Source organism: Hyperoodon ampullatus (assembly GCF_949752795.1).
Source record: "Hyperoodon ampullatus genome assembly, chromosome: 19".
Classification (NCBI taxonomy): Eukaryota; Metazoa; Chordata; class Mammalia; order Artiodactyla; family Ziphiidae; genus Hyperoodon; species Hyperoodon ampullatus.
This window is the reverse complement of record NC_136932.1, coordinates 24,269,805-24,293,465: the sequence shown is the minus strand read 5'-3', so window position 1 is coordinate 24,293,465 and position 23,661 is coordinate 24,269,805. Positions and strand designations below refer to the sequence as shown.

The following is a 23,661-nucleotide window of genomic DNA, read 5'->3' as shown; positions in this document are numbered from 1 at the left end:
TTTAAATTTCCGTTTACTAGCCAAATGTTTGGTCTCAAACTGTACTTCATTTTCATGAACTATGTGGAAAATTCAGAGGCCCTAATTTGTTAATGGAAACCTCAGTATTTTTCAAAGGGTTTTAAACAATTTGTTCATATTTCTGAAAATGAGAAATGTTTTAAATGATGTAAGATTTTTTTTTTTTTTTTTTTTTGGAATGGCCAATTTCATTTCAATGGCCTCGGCCAGATGTCCTTTTCCAAGATAGTAGTTTATCACATGTGAGAGCTCTTAAAACCACTTTGCCAATTCATGTCACTCTTTTAAAACCGGAATGCGAACCCGAGAGTCCTGTGCATCTTCGTATTGCTACTGAATACAGCCAGGTTGATGTACGGAAAGGGTGTTCGGTGGTTTTTGTTTTGGCTTAAAAAACAAGCGAAAGGGAAAACTTACAAGAAAAAAAAGAAGGATGTTGGTAGTGGTGTTCACGCATACATTCCCTTTAGAGTGTAGTCTGGAAAGCGGGTGGGTGGTCCACATCTCTGCTGCCCTGGGTCCCCTCTCCCCCACCCCCTCCAGCCCCCAGGGAGGCTGGTGTGAATGACAAGCGTGTCACACGGGCTCCGTTTTCATAGGAGCTCTGTGCTCAGTCTTCCCCAGGTCCATTTCAAGAAAGTCTTCTGGGATGTCTTGTAAAGCTTTCCCACGGTGACTCTCGGCCTTCCCTTCCCCGGCTCGGGGACGGCGGCACAGCCCCCTTTTACAGGGTCTCACGAGGGCGAGGCACACAGCGGCCACAAGCATCCCAGCGGCGCAGGAGTAGAAGGCTCTGCTGTAGATCTTGCTCTGGTCCACCAGCAGCCCTGCGGGAGCATCAGCACATTAGCCACAAAGACCACCCCCCCACCCAGGCTCCCCCAAACTCAGCCACTTCTCCGGCTCTTTGCCTTCCTTGTTTTGTCTGGGGGTTTTTTGTTTGCTTTTTTTTAAGAAAAAAGCACGTGGAAGGTAGGAGTCTTTTCTAGACGGCAGAGAAGATGTAGACCAACATAACCTACTAAGCATCTGAGAAAAATTCTGTCACTCAGATCTTTGTGGGCTGATCCGTCCTAGCTGGCAATCTAAAACTTGGCAACGGTGAGATGCCCACTCCTTTGGGAAGCTGACATCCTCTCCTAAGAGGAAAGAGCTCTTTTATTTTCACTCGAGTTCACTTCAGGTATCTTTTCACATGGGGTAAGATTTCTAATCACAATAACCTCAAGGACTTATTTCAGGGCTAAGATGTAAAACAAACCCATGTCCTTCCTACAGGGAAATATTCTATAGTGATTAGTGAAGTTCTCTGCAGAGTGCTGCTCTAGGTTCAGTTCCCTAAAACCCCTCCCTAGAAGGGAAGCTGGCTTACATAAGACCCTTAGTTCTGTTACCCCAAAAGTCAAAGGGGAATGAGGTCAGAAATCCAAGCGTTCCCCACCCCCGCTGCGAGCATTTTTCAAGGCCAACTGGTAGAAAAAGCCCGGGCAGCTTGGGCTGCAGACCCAGGTTCTAATCCTGACTTGGTCACTGATTTACCATTGGGCTGTAGGCTGACATTCTCTGGCTTTCACTTTCCTCATATTTAAGTCAAGAGAGGTGGCTCGGGTAACCTCTATCCCGGCACCTCTAAAATTCTCTGCAAGTATAAAAATCAATAGTTTTTTTTCCCATTCGACTCGAATAGGAAGCAGGCACGATTAATAAAAGGACAGTAACCTGCAGGTGGAATCTAAACTGTGACACAGATGAACTCATCTACGAAACAGAAACAGACTCACAGACTTGTGGTTGAGAGAACAGACTTGTGGTTGCCAAGGGGGAGGGGGATGAGGGAGGGATGGAGTGGGAGTTTGGGGTTAGCAGGTGCAAACTATTAGATACAGGATGGGTAAACAATAAGCTCGTACCGTAGAGCACAGGGAACTATATTCAATATCCTGGGATAGACCATTGTGGAAAAGTAAAATATTGTAAAAGGATAGCAGACAAGTGTTTCACTTTGTGTATTTAACTTACCTGCAAGGGGCGGTCCAGCCAGTCCCGCGATGCTCTGGAAGAAGACATAGACGCCGGCCGCGGAAGACATCTTCTCGATCCCCACGACGTCGTCCTCAGCGAGCAGCGGGATGTGGGTCCCCGCCACCGTCCCAACCATGATCCCGGAAAACACGCTACAGGACATGAGACCCCAGAATTCAGTGGCAAAAGTAAAGGCAAACAGGGACACGGTCAGTAAGACGACACAGATGAGCTCGATGTAGATCTTGCGGATGGGCTCTCTGTTCAGGACCAGCCCAGCCCCGATCCTCCCGAACACTTCCGCGATCGCCATCGCCGATAGTAGGAAAGCAGCGCGGTCCCGGTCCAGGCCCAGACTGAGGCCCAAGGGAATGATGTACAAGGACGGGGCGAAGAACCCCAGGGTGACGAAGAGACCAAAAAACGCGTAGCAGATAAAACTTTTCTCTCTCAAAACGGAGAAGTCCAGCAGCGGGGCCTTCTGGCAGCCGGGCTTGGAGCCGGGCTGGCCCAGGATCTGCTGCAGGTCGGCCTTGGGCTCGAGCTCTACAGTCGTGTGACCAGGCACGTTTTTAGGTGAGGTAGTTAGTTCTACTCCTGAGTCAATGGAATCTATCGAGGTGCGGGTTTTCTCGTTCTCAAGCATGTATTGCACTTCTTTCCGATTTTCGTGGGCGGTGGTTTTGGGGGTCCCGGGTCCTCTGATGATGATAGGTCTGAGCAGCGCCCCGCAGACCACGAGGTTGAGCTGCAGGAGACCCACGAAGAGGAGGCTGTACCTCCAGCCGATGGTCTCCTTCAGGGCCGTGATGGCTTGGGTGGGCAGGAGCGAAGGAGAAAGAAAAGCCAAGGTCAGAAACGAACTCAAGACCGGGGGCGGGGGCGGGGTGGGGAGAAGAGCGAGGAGAAACGCGGACTGGGAAACAGGTAAACAAAAGTTACTTGGCCGTGGGAATGCAGTCGACAGGCACTACCCTTTCTTCTAGGTTCTGGGGGCTTTTAGGACTCGAGAAGGAGGAAGGTGCGTAAGGATGAGCAGAGATACACATTTGCAGCCCAGGCCTCTGAGAGAGCTCTGGTGGGCGCCTTCCGCCAGGCAGAGACTCGAGGTGAACTAAGTCCGTGACCCACGTCGAGGCTCGGCAGACAGCCGTCTGCGGGCCAAATCCAACCCGCTGCCTGTTCTGGATGGTAAACCTTGACTAGAACACAGCCGAGATCATTCTTTAATGTCATCTACGGCTGCTTCTGTGCTGTCACGGCAGAGATGAGTGGATCTCACAAGGACTCGTCCGTGAAGCCTGAAATACTTCCTCTCCGGCCTCTTCAAAACAGAACTTCCACCCTCTGAGCTAGATCGTTCTCCATCCACTCCTTCAACCCTTAGTCGTAACAGATGAAGGAGAAGATAAACTAAGAATCTAAAAGCTCATAGGATTATCCTGGAATTAAGACAGTTATTGTGTGGATACAGTACAGTCCTGTGCAGTATTGCTACAGTTCTCCACTTTCTTTGTGGAATGTTCTAACTGCCTTCCTGCCAGCCCAGAGGCAGCCTGGAGGGGAGGACTGGACCCTGGCTGGGGTCCTCTGGGGGTTGGGCGGTGTCAGGCCAAAGGGGGCTTCAAGACCCATAGTGACAATAGGATAATGCAGGCCCCATGAGACCTTCAGGAATTTTCGTCATCATCCCACAAAGGTGAAATGCTCATTAGAATTTCATTTCACTAGATTCTTATTCTCTGAGAGCTGACAGTCAGGTGTAAGAGACATGGTAAGCTGGTTCCCGAGAAAGAAGATCAGCTTAGCAAGACAGCCCCGAATTCCGGGGCACGTGGTCTCCATTTACTTTTGTAGCATGCTTTGCTCACACCTCTTTTCCCCCTGTTAATATGGAAAACTCAGAATTGAAAAATCTTTCAGGCTTGGGTATTTCAAAGTGCTTTACCCTCCTCTGGCAATGATCAGTCTGCTCTTCTTTTCTCCAACTCACATTCCTTGAGTGCCTGCCTACCAGGTGCCAGGGATGTGCTAGGGAACAAAGCCGACCAAGATGCAGTTTCTACCTTCAGGGCGTTCACAGGCCACTGATTCTCCCCTCAGTGTTTTGTTCTGAAAAATTTCAAACGGACAGAAAAGTGCGAAGAATGATACCTATCTGCCTGCCCACACTATCGCAAATTTCAACAGTTAACATTTTTTCCTGTCTGCCTATTTATAGGCAAGCATACATTAATTTTTCTGAACTATCTGAAAAGCTTCAGACGTGACACGTCATCCCTAAATACTACTACATGTATCTCCTTTGAACAAATCCGCCGCGATCCACTGACACATTCACCAAGAAATGGCAGAGTAAGAGGTTAATCTAAGTCTCTAAGGTGATTTGCCTACCACTGGCTAGTGAAATTCACAGGTTCTCATTAAGATGGGGAAATAAACCAGGGATAAAAATCTCCCAGTGAGGGCTTCCCTGGTGGCGCAGTGGTTGGGGGTCCACCTGCCGATGCAGGGGATGCGGGTTCGTGCCCCGGTCTGGGAGGATCCCACGTGCTGCGGAGTGGCTGGGCCCGTGAGCCATGGCCGCTGGGCTTGTGTGTCCAAAGCCTGTGCTCCGCGGCGGGAGAGGCCACGGCAGTGAGAGGCCCGCATACCGCAAAAAAAAAAAAAAAAAATCTCCCTGTGAGATTATCCACACACCATTCACGAAAGGGACTTTACTAGCACAATTTAAATCCACATTTGAATATGGCTCTTTTGACCAAGGAGAGAAATAGAATAGGAACAATCCGAAATCATTAAATCATCTATTTTGGAATGGCTGTTTCAAGCCTTACCACTGAATATGTGCCATTGTATATTCCTATTTATGTAAACTTGGACCAGTATGAAAATGTTTGAATTCCTAAAATCGGGGTTAGGGAAGACAGATCCTGAAAATGTGCTGGAGAAGAGAAGACAATTGACCTTTCCTTCTGCACGCAGTCGAAGCTGTCAATCTATTAACTGACGGTTGGCAAAAGTTAGTGTAGCAAGAAGAGCTAGTTCACGTGAACACGTAGACTGTAGTCGTCCACTTACCTGGTGCAAAAGCAAACATAGCGAAACATTCTCCTGTAGAAGCAACAGCCGTGACCACAGAGCGTCTTCTGTCAAAGTACTGTGACAGAATGGTGACAGTTGGGAGAAAGCTAAAGCAGTATCCCAGACCTGTGATGGAAAGTCAAAAACGATAGAAAGGACCACATCCTCATTGATGCCAGAAGAATGCATTCAAAGATCTGGGATTTTTGTGTTCAAATTTAAAATGATACGTTCTGGGAGCCCAGAAATTCATTCTGGAAAATAGTGCTGTAGCAAAAAAAACAAAAAAACAAAAAAACAAAAAACAGGTTTCATCAGAGGTCTGGAGAAACTGCAAGAGCTGTTTTGGAAAGCTAGGAGTTAAAAAAAAAAAAACCTGTTTTCTGTTTTTTTTTCTTATTTTTCTGCAATTTTTCCCCCAAATTTATATAATCCACAGTGGACAGAACTCTTATCGAATATAGTTTTTATTTAAGACTTCTATTTGGAAATAAATGAGCTTTGGTATGTGTAGAAACATATGAAAAGATTTAAAGTGTTTTGAAAGGGAAAAATTTTTCTCAGACCCCGAAGAATTAAGTCCAGCACAGACCCCTCCCCTACAGCTCAGGATCCTCACAGCCTGACTTGGAAAATCTCAGCTAAAGAAATGCAAACCTTGCTTTGTGAAAATGATGTCTTTTGGCTGCAAACTATCACAAAAGAGAAGTTCTTTCTCATTGGTAAATATTAAAAAAAAAAAAATCAGACAAAAAGTCTTGGGCATTGATTGAGCAGAGGTTCCCAGGGGAACACCCTGGAGCCCATACAGCCCAGTTCAAAACCACTGATCTGGGACATTATTAATTTTAAAGAAAAAAGAGAAAGAAAGAAATACACTTTGGATTTGATTCCCTCCTTACCCCCCCCCCCACATTGTTCTGGAAGCTAAGTCTCTGGAGGATGAGCGAGCCCAGGAGAAGCACTTACCAGAGATGATGCCGATGGCCATGTACATGTGGTAGACCTTCTGTGAGAAGGAGGCGATCACCATGCCCACGCTGACCAGCAGCCCCCCGACCATCACCACCAGACGGTGTCCAAACCCAATGCTCAGGACGGTGGACACAGGAGCTGCAGCAAGACCAAAACGGGGTCTCAGCTCCCAGAGGCGAAAGCCTTAGCCTCCCCAGGACTCCTTTTTAAAAAAAAATGTTTAGCATCTTTATTGGAGTTTAATTGCTTTACAATGGTGTGTTAGTTCCTGCTGTATAACAGAGTGAATCAGCTCTACATACCCTAAGATTCCGTCTTGTTTAATTTTACATTTTCTAACGTTTAGTGAAGGGTAGTTGGTTTACCACGTTGTGTTAGTTTCAGGCGTACGGCCGAGTGATTCGGTTATACATACATGTATACACACTCGTGTTTTAAAACTATTCTTTTCCCGTATGGTTTATCCCAGGATGTAGAATGCAGTTCCCTGTGCTACACAGTGGGGCCTTGCTGTTTCTCCATCCCGTATACACTCATTGGCACCTGCTCACCCCATCCTCCCACCCCATCCCTCTCCCTCCCCTTCCCCCTTGGGAACCACACGTCTGTTCTCTGTGTCCGTGAGTCTGTGGTATGATTCCATCTTTTAAGCCTTTAACATGGAGGTGATGATGTAAGATACAGAATACATTTTGTGCAATGGTTCCTTAAGTCAGTTCAGGACTTATTCTACTAGTTGCACAAGCTGGACAATATATTTTGGGGGCTCCTTGAAGAGAAATCAAGAGTCATAGTATAAAACATATCTTTCGTCTCCGATGAAAGATTTTGACTCACCAGGAGCCCCTATAGAATTGGATATGCATTAAATTTATGTTATTCTGTAATAAAAATGGGCTTTTCCTATGATTGTACGAGGCACTTTTTTTTTTTTTTCTATACTCACTGCTTTGGATTCTTTTTTAAAAGGCTCCGTTTAGGGTCAAATTCCAGCTAAGTTCCATTTGACTTTTTTGCAAATGGTATGAAAGTATGGTGAATTCTGTTATGCATACCAAAAGGAGGCTAGCTATGGGACAGATAGTTCAAAGTGGCTGATGAATTACAATTGGCGTAGCTTCTGTGCTCTGTATCCTCCCGGACATTAAAATCTGGAAGATGAGCTTCCTAGTTAGATGCTACTTAGGCTCCCACTGATACCGCCTTGAGTACAATGAGATAAGGGAACCCTCCAGAGTTGGGGGGAGGAAGAACAACATCGCACATGCTGGATAGAAAGAGCTAAAAAACTCAAAAAGGACTAAATTTTGTTGGGGTTGGTGCATACCTATCTCTTATGTGAGTTGAATGTAAACTAACATATTAATATAGCGAATAATGAAATCACTAGGGTCATTTTTAGGCAGTGTGTAGACTCAAGGCATTAATGACTAGAATAACAGCATGAAGACCAATTATCTTCTGGTATAATAGTATTAGCTGGACATTTCTTGTTGACTATATTATCTTTGGTTAGAAAACGGCTAAAAGTTCAGCTTTGGGATTTTCGTTTTATTTTGGTTACCAAATGTAAAATTTTGGTTCTAATTCATGTAAGTTATCTTTCCAAGAAAGTAAACATCCTGCCAATTAAGAAATTAAGTATCTTAATACTCACACTGGAACTAGGAGTACTTCCATGAACCGTGTAGGAGAGGGTATCAGGGCTAACGGGAGAAATTCTGACTCTACCCGGTAGCAAAGAACAATGTAGCTACCTTTGTGAGACAGTATAGGGCTGAGAACTAAGTACCTTTAAAGACAGGCTTAGAAAACTTCAGAGGCAATGGTTCCAGGACAGGATATTAGGGTAAAGTTAGGGAAGCTGAAGTTCAGCCCCGTTAACTGTCAGCGGTAAGTTCAATGGCCTTGCTTTCTCAGAAGACCCTGGCGCACGGCCCCTGACAGATGGATGAACAGTCATGAGACCTCAGAGATGTGTTGAATTAGGTCTGAATGGGACCAAGTGAAAATTAGTATGTTAAGAATTATACTACAATCCCATTCATCTGATGCTGTTGGATCTGGGAGCTGGGCAGACTGATTAGCCAGTGAAGTCCTTTAGGGAAACAGGTGTTTGGAATTCAGAATATCCTCTCTGGACACTATGAGTAGTTTTCCCATATACCCTTTTACACCTTTCATCTTTCTTCTTCATGTAGTCACATTTTCATGTTCCCAACCTGTTTCCTCAGCATGTTTTTACGAGACCAGGACCCAGGATGCCAAGAACTTTTAATGCTGCTTCTTTAGGAAATGACCACATTCCCATTGAACTGGGGTTTGCTATTGTCCTCAAAATAATCTACAGTATCCTAAGAGAGTGCATACAGTAGGTGTTTAATACATGTGCATTAAATGAACGCAGTCAAGTCTGGCAAGTAGACTTTTTCCTTCAGTACCTCTTACATAATTAGGCAGACTGAAAAAGGCATATGCTTATATAGCGCTTAAGCTGGAAGATGTACTAACCTGTAAATGTTAAGACAAACACACAAATGGATATTATCCATGAGATCCTGCTATTGGATTCATCAAAACTGTCCATTAAGTCATTGAAGAAGACACCAAATGACTTGATGATGCCATAGGTGAAGACTTCAACGAAGAAAAAAGAAACAGCTACCACCCAGCCCCATCCTCCATCAGGCACTTGAGTATAAACATTGGCTCTGGAACAAAGCTGTGATTTCTTTTGGGTCATTCTTAATCTAAAAGAAAAAGTTAAAAAAAAAAAATTAGACCAGCAATGGCATGAGGGTGGATGATTCTAATACTCAACATAACAGATAAGAACTACTCACTACATTTCTTAGGTTGATGAATATTTAAAGCATGTGCAGTTAGTATAGTCTTTGAATAATAGTATCTATCTATACATCTATGTCATCTTTTATCTGTCATCTTATCACATATCTACCATTATCTGTCTCTGTCATCTATCATCTTATCTATCCATTTTATCTGTCTAATGAACTAACTATGTTTGTATTGTATATGGAGCCCCTAAAGATTTTGGGAAGGCAGACTTCCAAGCTATGGCAGTTAAATGGAAAAACTAACCAAAAAAAACAAAGAATCTGGGCAGGATATTTAGAGGCACTTTGGAGGACAAAGAATGGCCACCAGACCAAGGATCAGTGCTGACCTTGAACCTGAAGACAAGTTAGGTAAAGGAAGATTGAGTTGACCGTAAGGAATGTGGATCAGAAATGAAGCCTAGGCAAAGAGAGGCTCAGAGGCCACCTTGCAGGGTCAGCTAAGTGCTGGAGACATCCTGCATCTCTGCCTGATGCCCCTGGTCATTCAGACCATCCTACTTCCTACTCAGCAACATTCTGATTATGGTCTGGGGTCCCATATGGCTGTACCTACGGGAATGGAATGTGACTACAAATTAAAATTTGGGGATTCTGTCTTCTTGATGTTGGTTTAGCATGAATGAGTTCCTCAAAGTCGGTCACCACGTGGTATATGAGAAATGGAATTTCTCCACACAGGACCAGTACTCTAGGATATAGTGACCAAATACGGCACTACCAATTTGCGGGGTCTGGACAGCCAGGGAACTTAAACCAAGTTACTCCTGACCTTGCTATGCTTTTCCATTCAGGTTGCAACAAACATCAGAATATCAGATCCCTGTGCCGTATCACCACTAAGGGGAAACTCTATTTAACACTGGAGGCAGGGTCGTTTTAAGTCTTCTGCGGCGGGCTCGAGCGCATAAAACGCAGACATTTTCAACACCTCTGCAATTACATACACTTTGAAACAGTCATGTGTGTTTTTAACCCAACTAAAAATTAATACCTATAAATAACAATGAGTCTGAGGTCTCTGCGCTCTTAATGGCAATGCACCTTGAGTTTAAGAATTCTCTACAATTATGCAGGTGTAGCCAGGTGAATTTTCAGGATGCGTGGATGGCCTAGCTGCGAGTTGTCATGTTCACATACTAAGGCAGGTTTTATTGAAAATGGGGAGCCATTGAGAAATAACAGGACAAAACCTCACCTAGCCAGTAGAGTTCCCAGTTTCTGCTATGGGGATCCAGTATTCGGAATTTGCTCTGAGAATCTTACAAATCAGCAAATCTGACCTAATTTCATATTGTTCAGCCTACTGATAGCATGGTAGCCTAGTACTCTGAAAGGACTATATGCTCACTTTTTACTCTCTTACTGTTGGCTATTTGGTTGCATAAATAGGGCATAAGATGCTTTAAGATGCTCCCTGCAGCAAAGGCCTCTGCATTTTGATGTGTGTCAACGTGTCATGCCTGAGAGCTAAGGGCAAAGGTGGGAAGAGCACTTAAGTGGCTCTGGGTGTAGGGTAACAATTACAGGCCAGTTTGTCATTCATGCTCCCAACACGGAAAGCAGCTGAGTTAACATGGGAACCCCGAGCCCTCCAGCAGCTGAGGTTTTCCCAAGTCCCCTCCTCCGTTAAGACTTTCAAAGTCTGCTCCCAAGATGAGGCAGCTGGGGCAGAGGAGGTGACAACGGTAGTGGGCTTTAAGATTGAGAAGGAAAAAGAGAAGTACAAGCCACTGCTGGCTTTGGAACCGTGTTCAGCCCTAGGGAGCGGGGTAGGAGGGAAGGAGGGTCAGTGCAGGGGGGAGTCCACAGCTCAGGTCACCCTCCCATCTCGCCCCCCCTACTGGGCCACTCCTTTGAGCTTCACCTTGGAAGCCCAAGACTCCTTTACTGGTCTCTCAACTGTCTGGTACGATTAATCTTTCTGAAATGCCTCATCGTCATGACATTTTTCTGCTCGGACTTTTTCAGTGGCTTTCCTCTTTCTGAAGGACAAAATCCACAAGATCAGCTTGACTTTCAAAGTTCTTCCTAATTGGAAGCACCTGCCCCCCACGGATCTCAGCAGCCTTAGTTCTTCCTGTTCTGTCGCTTGACTCGCCAGCCACCTTGCCTGTGGCGTGCCCCTTCCCCAGGCTGGAGGCCCCCCTACAGCTGGTGCCCGCAAGGGCCCGCTCCATCACATCCTCCGGCTGTATAAGGCTTCCTCTGATCCATGCGACCTAAGGAGCTCTCTTCACGGGACAGGCACCCTTTAATAATGGGCTACTGTTTACTTGTATGTGTTTATCTTATTTGCTCAGTTAAATTGTAAGCTCACGGAAAACAAATCTGGGGCCTATTTCTCTTTGCATCCCTTCCCCCCCGCCCCAGGTACCTTGCACACAGCTTTAATTATTTCCAACAAAGTAACTGCTGGGTGCCAGGGCCTATGCTAGGGGGGACAGTGACAATACAGAGATGGCCTCTGCCTCCATGGATGAAATTGTTTGTTGATGATAAGGAACCTTAAGACTGAAATCCCATCACATTTTAAAACCGTTCAGCCATGTCCTCCCGGAGCTCAGGACATTTCTGACAAGCAGTGGCAACTAAGTCCAAGGCTACACTGGCACGATCTGACGCAGAAGGGTGCCCATAAGATCTTAGCATTTTAAGAGAGGGCTCGGGGCCAACTTGAATAAAAACACATTGGGCTAAAATTGATAAAGGCCCCAAAGAGACAAACAGAAGCCCTCTCTAGCCTAAAATCACTGCAGGGCCAAGGCGCAGAATCTTTTTGTTGGGTTGCATTTTAGAGGATCAAGACTAGACTGCAGTTTCTGTACAAAGATGAGGTTACCTACTATCTGAAGGCTCTGGGCGAGGCCGGCGCTTCAGTTCTGGTGATGGGTGCCCATCTCTCTCTCTTTCTTTGCCTGTTGCCGTTGGTGGTTTGAATGTGCAAGATGGGTGGGGCTGGAGGCCCCGGGGTGGGTGGAGTTAGAATTACAGAATGTTACAACCAAAATGGGATTTGGAGCCCATCTGGGTCCACCTCCTCTTTGTAAAATCCCACTCATTTTGCAAAGTGGGGAAACCGACCCCCAGAGAGGGGAAGGGACTGGACCGAAATGGTCCAGCATCTGATCTCCTGTCTCCCTGGGGCCCCGCTGTATCAGGATGCAGAACAGCATTCTGAAGGCCAGGGAGGGGGCGTTTCCTATAGAGATTGTGAGGACTCTTTCATCGCGTCACTGTGTGACCCAGAGAAAGTCACTGCACCTCTCTGGGCCAGAATGCCTCACTCGTCAAATGAAGAGGTTGGCTTTGGGAATCCTTAAAGCTCCCCCAGCTTTGGCAGCTGACACTTCTGTATTCAGCACTGAGTTCTCAACCACCTGATTGCTCAGGTTAAACCTAGTGGCCCAAGGAGACCTGGGAGCCGGGAAGAAAGTGCAAGTGCCAGATGGTTCTTACAGACGTGGGTGTAAAGGAGCCGGACGTTGGTTAGATCTGATCTAGGACAGCTGGCTCGAAGATGGCAGCTGTCTGACTGCTTTCCTTCTGTTTACTCTCTGAGCTCCTTCTGGGTGTTCAATTCCTTTGTTTCTTTAAACTTTACATCTGGGCTACTCCCCTGAAGCTAGATCCAAATATAACTCTCACCTGCATTCTTAGGTTTGGGGAGGACAGCTTTTTTATTGTTTTACTGGGATCATCATAAAAGAAAGATGACGCCCCAGAACCCACTGATACTCCCAAGTTTACGCCTTCATCATCCTAAAGCATCCTATGCCCTGGTATATTGAGCTTTGAAGATCACAATACAGAATGATAATAGAATAACCTGGTTTCTGTAACATACGGTTGAGGACGCCTTGCACACAGGGCAGTCGGCAGCTCTTTCCAGACCCAGTGCCTGGCAGTGTGTCTGGCACGTAGTATGTGCTCAATAAAAGTTCACTAAACAAAGCATGCGTCTTGGGGCGCTCCTGAAGCAATGCACGGCTCTAGCCTCCTAAAGCCCAGTCATCAAGTGAGGAAGTCCCTGCTTGCATAATAAATCCTTCCCCTGGACTCTTTCCTTTCTACCATCCCCTCAGCAGGCCGACTGGTTTAACAAACAGGTTGGCCTCTACAAACGAAAGAGAGAAAGGCCTGTGGCTTCAAAGGCTCTAAGAATTCCAGAACATGGAAATAATGTTTTGGTTTTACGGGCATGTGAATTGCTCTGACAGGATGGGATGGGATATTCGTTTACTGTGTGGGGATACAGCCGAGCGAGGAGCGACCCTACGGCCTTGGGAGAATCACCTTGCTCCTTGGTTTTCAGTGTCAAGAGGTGAACAAGGGAGTTGAACTAGACGGAGGTGATCTCAGATCTCTTCCTGCCCTAAAAATCTACGTTTCTCTGATAGCCTTTGACCCCCACTTGCTCCAAGTTACCCTTTCATCTTTCTCAATTCATTTCTGAGTCCTTTGACACAAGGTCCACAGGTCTGTCTTCGTGAGGCCCCTGTGCGTTATTTGTTGAATTTCTATTTACCATTAACTGGCTGCATACTCATGGGGAAATGACTTTGTTCCTAAGTTTCATCCTCTAAAAGCAGGGGTGAGACACAGAGGTCTGGAGGGTAAAATGCTACGATTCTGAACGGGGGTTCCTGGCAGCCATGTCGCCTTCCCCCTAGTGTTCTCCCAAAGGAAGCAGAACTGACAAAATGCACTGGGTGGTTTGGAGTAATTTCCTATGAGCATTTGGTTGTCTAATCTTAAATAAACGAGAATTCTGCCAAGGCTTGGAAATCTGCTATAGCTGGGACTCTTACTGCGATTTGATTTCTTGAGAAAAGCTGTCCCCTGGAGGCATGAAGAATGCAAAATATTGGACTATGATAGACCATCAGGGTGCCAGTCTAGGGTCAGATCAGAGCAAAGTTCAAAATGCAGGCTCTGGATGGGCAGCGGTGGCAGCTGCTGGTGTGGCTGGTGTGAACAAAGCCTCAGCGAGCCACTGCCAATCTCCATTCTTCTTAAAGGCGTAGCCTGGAGAACAGCTTTTGACAAGTTGTTTCCAGCCCTAGTTGTCAAAACCAGTCTGTATTTAGGTGAAGCTCACTTCAATTCTCTATTTTAAAAAAACAAAACAAAACCCCCAAACCTAACCTGGACGGCAGCCCCAGCTGCTCTGAATCCCTGGAGAGCACCGATTCACCCCCTTTTACAAGATCGTGATGTAGAAACCTGTCCCCTCATTTAAGTGTCGTCCTCAGGTGTTCCACCGAGGAAAGTCCTTTTTGGGAAACCACAGAAGGAAAACTCAGGGTTGGTGGTTCTCTTAGAGAAGGAGCTTTTCCACTTGGCTGCACTGTTTATTTACATACTGGAACTATCTTGGACACTCTTAATGATGAGAAGAGGTATTTCTGTATCCACCAGGCAGGACGTATTATTGATCGCGCCTCCCCCCCCCCACCAATGACAGGGACTGGTGCTTGGACATGGGGAGATGCATCACTTAGAGATCTCTGCATAGCACTTGGGATTGTTTTTGCAAACAAGACCCTCCACCCAATCCACTTAGTATGATTTGCAAAATAATAAGATTACCGAGAAATCCCATTCCCAGGGTAGAAACCGTCTCCTTTGAGAAAGAGCTGGCACGGTGTGTCTATAACTGTGCAAACAAAACCAGCTTCCAGGATGACAAGGTGTCATTGCTTGCTCTTCCCCGGTTGGCTCCCGGGAGCTTTTCTCTAAGACTGACGCCCCCCGTGTTTGGTGACATGTTACATGCCACCTAACAAACTTCTATCACCTGTCTGTGGGAGAGTGTGGCGGTCTGGTTTAAAAAAGAAAAAGAAAGAAAAAGAAACAGAAGGAAATAACCCATTTCCTCTGCAAAACCATCCTCCCTGGCTACAGCGCCGCTCAGCTATCCGGGCGCTTTCCCGTGGCTGGCAGCCCTGGGAACCTTGGAAGTTGAGCGGGACCAGCCGTCAGCCCCTGACAGCCCTGACGGTCAAGGTGGACGAGCTGCTCTCGGCGGGGACATGCCTGCCTCCCCGTCGGCCGCCCCGGGTGCGTGTGTCAGGCGGGGGGAGGCCGGGAACCCCGCTTTCCCTGGCGCTGTCTGCGGGGACGCCCTGCGCGCGCGCGCGAGCCTGGGGACGGTACCTCTGACATTTCGCTCCTGTGACGCGCGGGCAACTTCATGCGGAAAATCCGTGCAGGGGGCTCAGCGCTGCGCCCCCCTCGCCCGACAGCCCGGCGCCCCTCGCCTGGGCCGGGGGGCACCCAAAGGCCAAACCTGCCTTTAGGTGTTTTCCGGACACCGACTGTACCCGGGCCACCGACAGGCAACTCTCGGCTGCCCGCACTGGTGAGAGCGCGCCATCCCGGTGGCCCCGGGCATTCCCAACTGTCAGAGAAGATTCGGGGGAATAACCTCTCCAAAATGTTAAGCAGTTAAGTGGTTTCCTCTTCCTCCCTCCAGCCTCCCCCCCAACACCAGCCCCCAAAAGCTCCCAACATAGCTTAAAAAAAAAACCCACCCACACCCCACCATCAAACTTTTAAACATGTAAAATGATAAAACCAACTCACCAAGTTAGAAGGGAAGAGAATAAACCCCAAAAGGCTCCCAATAAGGCGGAGGCCAGGCCGCCCCCTCCTTATAAGCCGCTCGGGAACACGAGAGAGGATTAACCCCTTAGGGCGTGGGCCCGAGCCTAGGGCAAGTTGGCTCCGGCGGGCGAGCCCAGGGCGCCCGCCCCGCCGCGCCCGGCTCCGGCCCCCCGCCCGCTCCCGCGCCTCGGGCCCCCGCGCCGCGCCCCCCGCCCCCCTCCCTGCAGCCCGCGCCGCGCCGAGCCGTGCGTGCCGCCGCCCGCGCCCCGGCCCCGCGTCGCTGCCTATCGCTTATCCTATACCGGCTGCAGCCGGTCTCCGCCGGCCTCGGGGGCGCGCCGCCGACCATGTGCTGCGAGCGCGGAGCGCCGCCAAGGAGGGGGCCGGCCCGGCGTGCGCGCGCCGGCCCACGTGGACGAGGCCGTGCCGGGCCCGCGCCCGCCCGGGGCCGGGGCCGTAGGTCACGGAAGGTAACGGTCTCGCCGTGCCAGACCCCAGACCGGCCGTGGGGTCCCGCGGGGCCGCCCCCCACCCGCCCCGGCCCCGCGCATCCTGGCGCGCCTGGCCCGACCGGACCCCGGCGCTCGGCCGCACTGTAAGCGGGGCGCGCCGGCACCCACTCTGCGGACACGTCCGGCCGGACGTGCGGGGTCCCCGGGCCGCCTCCCTTCCCGCCGGCCCCGCCCGCGCCCGGAGGGCTTGGGCTCCCGGCTGCGGCGGCTCCGCGCCCGCCCCGGGCAGAACAGGTTCCTTCCAGTTCGGGTGTGAGCTGCGCGCGCGGCGCCGCGGATCCCGAGTTCCTCCTCTCGTGCCCGCTTCCCCCGATTTCGTCAACTCGCGCACTCCAGCGGTTCCCCTTGGCGGGGGGGGGGTGCGGGCCCCAGGAAGCTCGCGGCCGGCTGCCAGGGGCGCTTTGCTTTCCCCCCTTTGCTGCAGAAGCGACAGCATCGCGTTGCGCGCGAGGGATGTGGGCGAGCAGCCGGGCTGAGTCAGCATCCCCGGCCCGGGGCGCGCGCGCATCCTCCCCGCCAAGCGGGAGGCGACGTCCACACAGGTGCCAGGCCGCAGAACTCGCGGGGAGCTCCGGTGGGCGAGGGACCCGGACGTCGAGGGGGTGCGTGCCCCTCATCCCGGAGTGTCCCGGACCCCAGGGTCACAGGGGGCTCAGCAGATGATGCTCGGGAACCTCAGTAAGGAGCTCGTCACGGGGGACAAAGCCGTGTGTCGGGTCCCAGGCGTTTCGGAGCCCGCGGGGGCACAGACTCGGCCGCCTGGTGTCCACCTCACGTTCCCAGGGCCTCTTTGAGAACTGCTCGGAAGCAGAATGCCTTATTCTCCGCGTCCCCCTGCCGACTCTGGCGCCAGCCGCTCCCTGCATTGGGTTCGGAGAATGTGCTTCTGATGTGAGAAACTCGGGAGAGCCTACTTTGGGGGTGCGTGTACGGAGGGTCTCCACCGGGAGGAGTCGGCGGTCTGAATCGTAATAAAAAACCCTTTGCGGTCGCTGCCTGATTTCTCCCGTGATTTTGGCATCGGGTCTACTGGGTTAAGTGCCATTTTGTGCTGTTAACAAGCTCTGGCGTGGGTTAGGGGAGCAGGTGTGTGGGCGCAGAGAGCCTGCTTACGACCGGGACAGTACAGCCGGGAGCCACTGATGAGCTTTGCAACCTTGCCCGAGTAGCCTAACTTCCTGGAGCATGAACTTCCAAATCTCCAAAATGGGGACAATCATGATATTCCCAGAATCAAAGGATTTAATTGACGATGCCGGTGAAGGACAGATCACAGCGACTGGCGTTATGTATGGTACGCCCTCATTAGCCAGTAGCTCTTATTGTTACTGCTGTTTGTGGCTTTCCAAGTCCAACAGCTGACTGCAGCACACATCCTGCACGTGGTCGTTTTTCGAGCTGTTCTTCCAGGACTCCACACGTTATGAAATTTAGAATGTGACTTTAACGACCGGCATGAAAGCACTTGATGCTAAAATAGGAATGCCTGGAAATATAATCTTCGCTGTTTAGGATCTTACAGTGCCTTGGGACCTGTCCCTGCTCTGAGTGTGGAAATGTCATATTTAACATGACACAGCACATACTGTACTGAGACCTGCTTAGGAACCTAGGGGTGCAGCTCTTTAACTATAGCTGAGTGACTCCAAGCGAGTCACCAAAGATCTTGGTGCTTCAGCTTCTTGGTTTCAAAAATTAGACAAATAATGCAGAAAGCCCTAGGGGTGAATGAACGTTTGGGAAAGTCACATCTGAGTGTGTGACCAGGTGAGATGACTAGCTGTTGGAGAAGCATGACTAATGATAATATAACAATAAAAATGTAATGCTATTTTATTAATTATACCTATTAGTATTCTTTTTTTGCATTTTTTCTTTGTTCCCTGTATTAGGTGCGGTTCATGTGATCTAATTTTAAGCCCATCAGCAACTTTCTACAGTTGACACTCATCTCCATTTTACAGATGAGAAAAGTTGAGGCACAGAGCACGGAAGGGATTTTCCCCAAGGTTTAGACACACTGGCTCTTTTTGCAACTGAGAGCTCTTCCAAGTATGACATTTACCACCTGCGTTCGGATAACAGCAAGGTATCTGGAAACCCAACCTCTGTCCAGTCTTGCCAGCCACAAACCAGTGACATTTGCCCACCGTGATTAGAGGCTGGCTTCACCTTGTTCCCTGAATCCTAGTGAAAACCCCTCTTTTTCTGTCTCTTCCAGGGAAAGCAAAGGAGGGAAAGCACTGCATTACCATGCTAATCAATTACCTTCCCCCCCGCCAAAAAAAAAGAAAAACAAAACTAACTGTTTAGTTCTAAATACGAACAAAAGGACCTTTAGAATCTGGAGTACAGAACCAGAAAAATCAGGAAATTAAATTCAGGGTTCAGCGCCCCTCTTAGCCTCTTCTGTTGTGTCTGTCGCAACCCAAGTGGCGGCAGAGCCCCTAGTGCCCTTCGTTTACAGGGGGCAAGGCTATAATGATGCCTTTAGAAAGTCCCACGACATCTCTGGAAGTGCATTGGCTCCCGAGAGCTGTCCCCACTGCTGTCTCTTTTCTAGCCCTCCTGTTTTGGCTCATTTACATGAGAACAGATTCCTTTGTGCAGACTTGGCCTGCCAGGTCTCTGTGGACATTCGGAGTCCTTCTAGTCTTCATGTTGGGTTGCTAGGCAGATATGACCCTGGCTTGCAAATAAGCTCCCTGCATTTACCAGCCCGTGAGAACTTCAACTTGGGGTAAGTAGACTGAAAGGAATCTTGTCTGGAGCTCAGGGAAGTATAAGCCTGCTTTTAAGGGCTGGGTCTTCAGAGCAGCCAAGGAAGAGGGGGAGCCCTGGAGGGGCTCGTAGGGAGGCCTGGACAGCCTGCCCACCCGCCCACTCTCCTCCTTCCCTGTCTCTGCACCACGTGCCTGTCTTACCATGAGTATTCCATGAACTCAAACTCTCGCTTTAAAACTTTAATATCTGCTTCTCCGGACAGCATGGAACTTCACAGACTTTTCCCTCTAGGAATCCTGACTTTCGAGGTGGAGGTGCTGGGTTTATCTTGAGGTTTACAGGATTTCCCCCAACCCTGACATTTGATGGTTTGAGGGAAGGCAGGGCCCTTCAAACAGAAATGCATGTTTTGGGGAGAATTTGAAGATTTCCCAAGGGGAAGATCTGTTCTGAGGCACAGTTTTGGGGGAATCACTTTTCAGAACATCAGCTCTTTCCTGAAGCTGATTTGTCTGAGAACCCACCATGGGGCAGGCCCGCTGTTCCTTTATTCCTGCCTGGTGGGCCTTCTCTTGCTTAGCCAGAGCCAAGATCTCACTAGGGTGCCCTGCTCTAGCTGTAAACACCTCTGGGGGGAAGATCAAAATATTATGTCAGGGAAAGCTCCTTTCTTCAAGTCAATATGTCCCATCTCCCAAGTGCATCTTGTTAAAGATGCATTGCCAAGAAAGTTACCTTGTGCTTAATAATAATTTGTCAAAATTTATAATATATGTTGTTTGATTATAAACAATTACTTACAGTAGTAATGATAGTGGCTCGACCCAGAAGGGATTTTTTTTTTCTACACTTGGAGCAAAGCATAAGCAATTAAATTTCAATTTCTACACAAAGTCTGTGTTCCAGAAAAGCAGGGTAAGGTAATTCACTACTTCTGAACATAAAGATCTAGTATATTGAGATAGAATGGAAATACAGTTTTGAAAAAAAGAGAGAGAAATGATAGAAAATTTCCAACCTAATGAGAACTCTTCTCAAGTAATTTTTTTTTTTTTTTTTGTGGTACGCGGGCCTCTCACTGTTGTGGCCTCTCCCGTTGCGGAGCACAGGCTCCGGATGCACAGGCTCAGCAGCCATGGCTCACGGGCCCAGCCGCTCCGCGGCATATGGGATCCTCCCAGACCGGGGCACGAACCCGTATCCCCTGCATCGGCAGGCGGACTCTCAACCACTGCGCCACCAGGGAGGCCCTCAAGTAATTTTTGAATGAATGATGGAGGGAATTCCCTGACGGTCCAGTGGTTAGGACTCGGCGCTTTCACTGCTGGGGCCTGGATTCAATCCCTGGTGGGGGAACTAAGATCCTGCAATTCCTCTGGTGTTTATATGACATTGGATACTTTGAAAAGCGTGGTTTAATAGTTTTGTTATAAAAGTCAACATTTATGGATACAATTGAAGTGATAACTTTTGCAGCTGTTTAGAATTGTGATGAAGCAATGAAGGTAACTTAACCCTGTGTGAGGGTTTTAGGGGCTGAATGTGCCCCTCACCATTCAGATGTTGAAGCCCCTCCCCCTCCGCGCCCCCCCCACCCCGCAATGTGACAGTATCTGGAGTTGGGGCCTTTGGGAGGAATTAGGGTTAGACAGGTCATGAGGGTGGGGCCCATATGATGGAATTTGTGCCCTTATAAGAAGAGGAAGAGAGAGAAATCTCTCTGTCTCTCTGTGTCTCTCTCTGTGAGCACACACTGAGGAAAGGCCATGTGAGGGTGCATTGAGAAGACAGCCATCTACAAGCCAGGAAGGGAGCCCTCACTAGCACCTGACCATGCCAGCACCCTGATCTCAGACTTCTGGCCACCAGAACCAGGAGAAAATACATTCCTATTGTTGAAGCCACCCAGTCTATGGTATTTTGCTATGGCAGCTTGAGTTAATACAGAAGAGTTTTTTTGTTTTTCCAGATTCTTTTAGAGGATAACCCAAGCAGAAACATTTGCAGGCCAATGAGGAGGATCCATATTAGTATGAGGACAAGAAAGATGTGGTTCCCTGCCCTCCCGGATAAGTTCTCCCTGGAGAGAGAAAACAAACCCAAGAGTCACCATAGTGGACTGTGAAAGACAAGGGAGGGGGCTGTGTAATTGAGAGGTTTGGTGGAAGATGCTATAAATGTTAAGATGCATGTGAACATGGACTCCAAGGCCCGACTTGGAATCCCAGGTCTGCCCTGGTAGCTGTGTCACCTTGGGCGAATTAACCTCTCTCTACCTCAGTCTGCTCATCCATGAAAAGGGGATGATAATAATAATACCTCCCTCAGAGGGTAGTTGTGTGGGGAGCTTAGTGCTGTGTTGCTAGGTTAACCAAATTAACCTGTGTAAGAGGCTGGGGGCGTTGAGGAAGATGGAGCTCAGTGGGCCTAGAATGGGTAGGAAAGTTCTTGCAAGCACTGGCAAGGCGGAGAGGTGAAGGTTGAAGAGAATGAGAGGAAGGTGGTGGCGGGGGAGAGTATGCTGGATTTGGGGACAGGGAGGTCACCTCGCCACCCAGGGTACCAGGGGCCTCTGGTGATCTGAATTCTCTCACGCCTGGTTACCATTCTGGGCAGTGTTGATGTATCACCGTGTGCATTGCGTTCACTCTGGAGTAACTTTTACTTGGATGTTAACACTGATATTTGTCCTTTTTTTGTCTTCGTTGTTCACTGCTCCTGGAGTTTTGTCATCTTCTCACTGCTTATAAAGAAAAAAAAATGAGAGAACAATGGCCTTGAGGAGGCTTCTATAAATGATCTCAAGCCTGTTGCAAAAATCCTAAAAACAGAACAAAACAAAAATTAAAATTCTCGGAACCAAGTAATTTTAATCATATTGCTTTCAGGAACAAATACATGTCATATTAGACTCTTATGGCACGGTTGTGAGTCATGAAGTTTTGGAAAGTGCTGGGTGTGGGACCACTGGGTTTTGTCCCCACCACATCAGGCTTCCTTTGGATAATTGTTGAAGTCCCGCCCATCATGTTCCTCAAAGTCCAAGGAATGAAAACCTGTTCTCCTGCTACGTTACTTGCCTAAAGGGAGATGCTAGCTTTCCCCGTCTTGTCTAAACATGCACAGCCTGTCCAGCTGCTCCCTGGAGCAATACACACTGTTGAGCTTCTATTTTAACCCTGTCAGAGCAGTGCATCCATGCATTTCCAGGTGGCTAGCGGGATGAGGCAAAGAAGCTAGAAGGATGCTCCAGGACTGTGTTAGGGTGTGAGGCAAGGAGGGACCCTGCCCTGCTGTGGCCGGTGGAGGGCTCTGGCCTCTGTGTTGAGCTCAAATGCTTAGTAGGGCTCCGGGGCGGGGCTGGGTACAGGGACCATCCATCCGTCCTTCCATCCCACGTCCATTGCTGCTCTATCCGGACAGCCTCTGCTCATACAGCCCACTCATGCGCACTGGCGAATGCAGTAGTTTCCCAGGCCACAAAACCACACCTCGGAGGATGTGGTCCGTACTCTCAAAGTGTTTACTCTCTAGTTTAGAATAGAAGACACATATGTGATTGTCACCTAAAGCAGCATCTCAACAAGGGCGCTTTTGCAAGTGGGAATCTCAGAGGCAGGGGAACTGAGAAAGGTCATCTGAATTTAGGGAAGTGATGAGATGAAGCTGAGTTTTCAGGGTGGAACGGAGGGTCGGCCGTAGTGGTTCAGGTCATATGCACTCATTTGGCAAACATGGGTTGAACACTTCCTGGGTTGGGTAACCAGATTATGCAGTGTGTGGAACAGATAGACATCCCTGCCCTCATGGAATTCACATCTTAGAGTTGTGGTGTTTTCTTGTTGGAGCAGTTAGCTCAGTGTCGTGGACAGATAATCCTTTTGGATGTTTCTGATATTAAAATGTAATTCCCACTTTCTTTTTAAAAAAATTTTTATGGGAGTATAGTTGATTTACAGTGTTGTGTTAGTTTCAGATGTACAGCAAAGTGAATCTGTTATACATATACATATATCTGTTCTTTTTCGGATTCTTTTCCCATATAGGCCGTTACAGAGTATTCAGTAGAGTTCCCTGTGCTGTACAGTAGGTCCTTATTAGTTATCTATTTTATATATAGTAGTGTGTATATGTCAATCCCAATCTCCCAATTTATCCCTTCCCCTGTTACCCTGGTAACCATAAGTTTGTTTTCTACATGTGTGACTCAATTTCTGTGTTATAGGTAAGTTCATTTGTACTCTTTTTTTTTTTTTTTAGATTTCACATATAAGCGATATCATGTGGTATTTGTCTCTCTCTGTCTGGCTTACTTCACACAGTATGACAATCTCTAGGTCCATCCATGTGGCTGCAAATGGTATTACGTAATTCCCACTTTGAATTGGCATCATCAGCAAAGGACGATTTCCCTCACAGCCCCTCTACATCTTGACCTTGTACTGTTACGTTGTCCAAAACCAGATTTGCTGGTAGGCAGTGTACTCCAAGGACCATGCTAGGTGTCACCAGAGTCTGCCCGGGACAGAAGGACCAGCTCAGGCTTTCCCAAAACAGCACCGACAACCATGGGATTGTGTGACCAGGAACTACAATTTGGAGCTTTGAAAATCATGCAAATCAGGATGACTCTTCACTTTCCCTTTGGCCTTATTGTAACCATAGTGTTTGTATCTTTTACCTTTTCTGGGTTCAGAATCCAACAGCCAAGAATGCTGACAGACAGTTATGACAAAGAGTCAGCCAATAGCTGGAGGGAGTCTGGTTTCACCATCTATACTCGGAATAGTTTTGCTTAATATTAATTGTAGTAACGCTTTGGCTTTGCATGGTACTTTTTCAGAGTATTCTCATAT

At 48.2% G+C, this 23,661-nt stretch overlaps 1 protein-coding gene across 2 annotated transcripts; it reads right to left on the bottom strand.

Moving 5' to 3' along the window:
• Positions 1-597: 597 nt before the first annotated feature.
• On the bottom strand, positions 598-15,158 carry SLC16A6 (solute carrier family 16 member 6; the record flags this gene model as incomplete). 2 transcript variants are annotated; one of them, XM_079725982.1, is made up of 6 exons in its annotated part: positions 598-848; positions 2,041-2,856; positions 5,125-5,253; positions 6,097-6,240; positions 8,614-8,852; positions 15,115-15,158. In XM_079725982.1, 6 exons carry the CDS (start codon positions 15,156-15,158, stop codon positions 598-600), a joined length of 1,623 nt encoding a protein of 540 aa, XP_079582108.1. The 2 variants fall into 2 exon arrangements, with proteins under 2 accessions (XP_079582108.1, XP_079582107.1); XM_079725981.1 differs by lacking the exon at positions 15,115-15,158.
• Between the last annotated feature and the right edge of the window lie 8,503 nt (positions 15,159-23,661).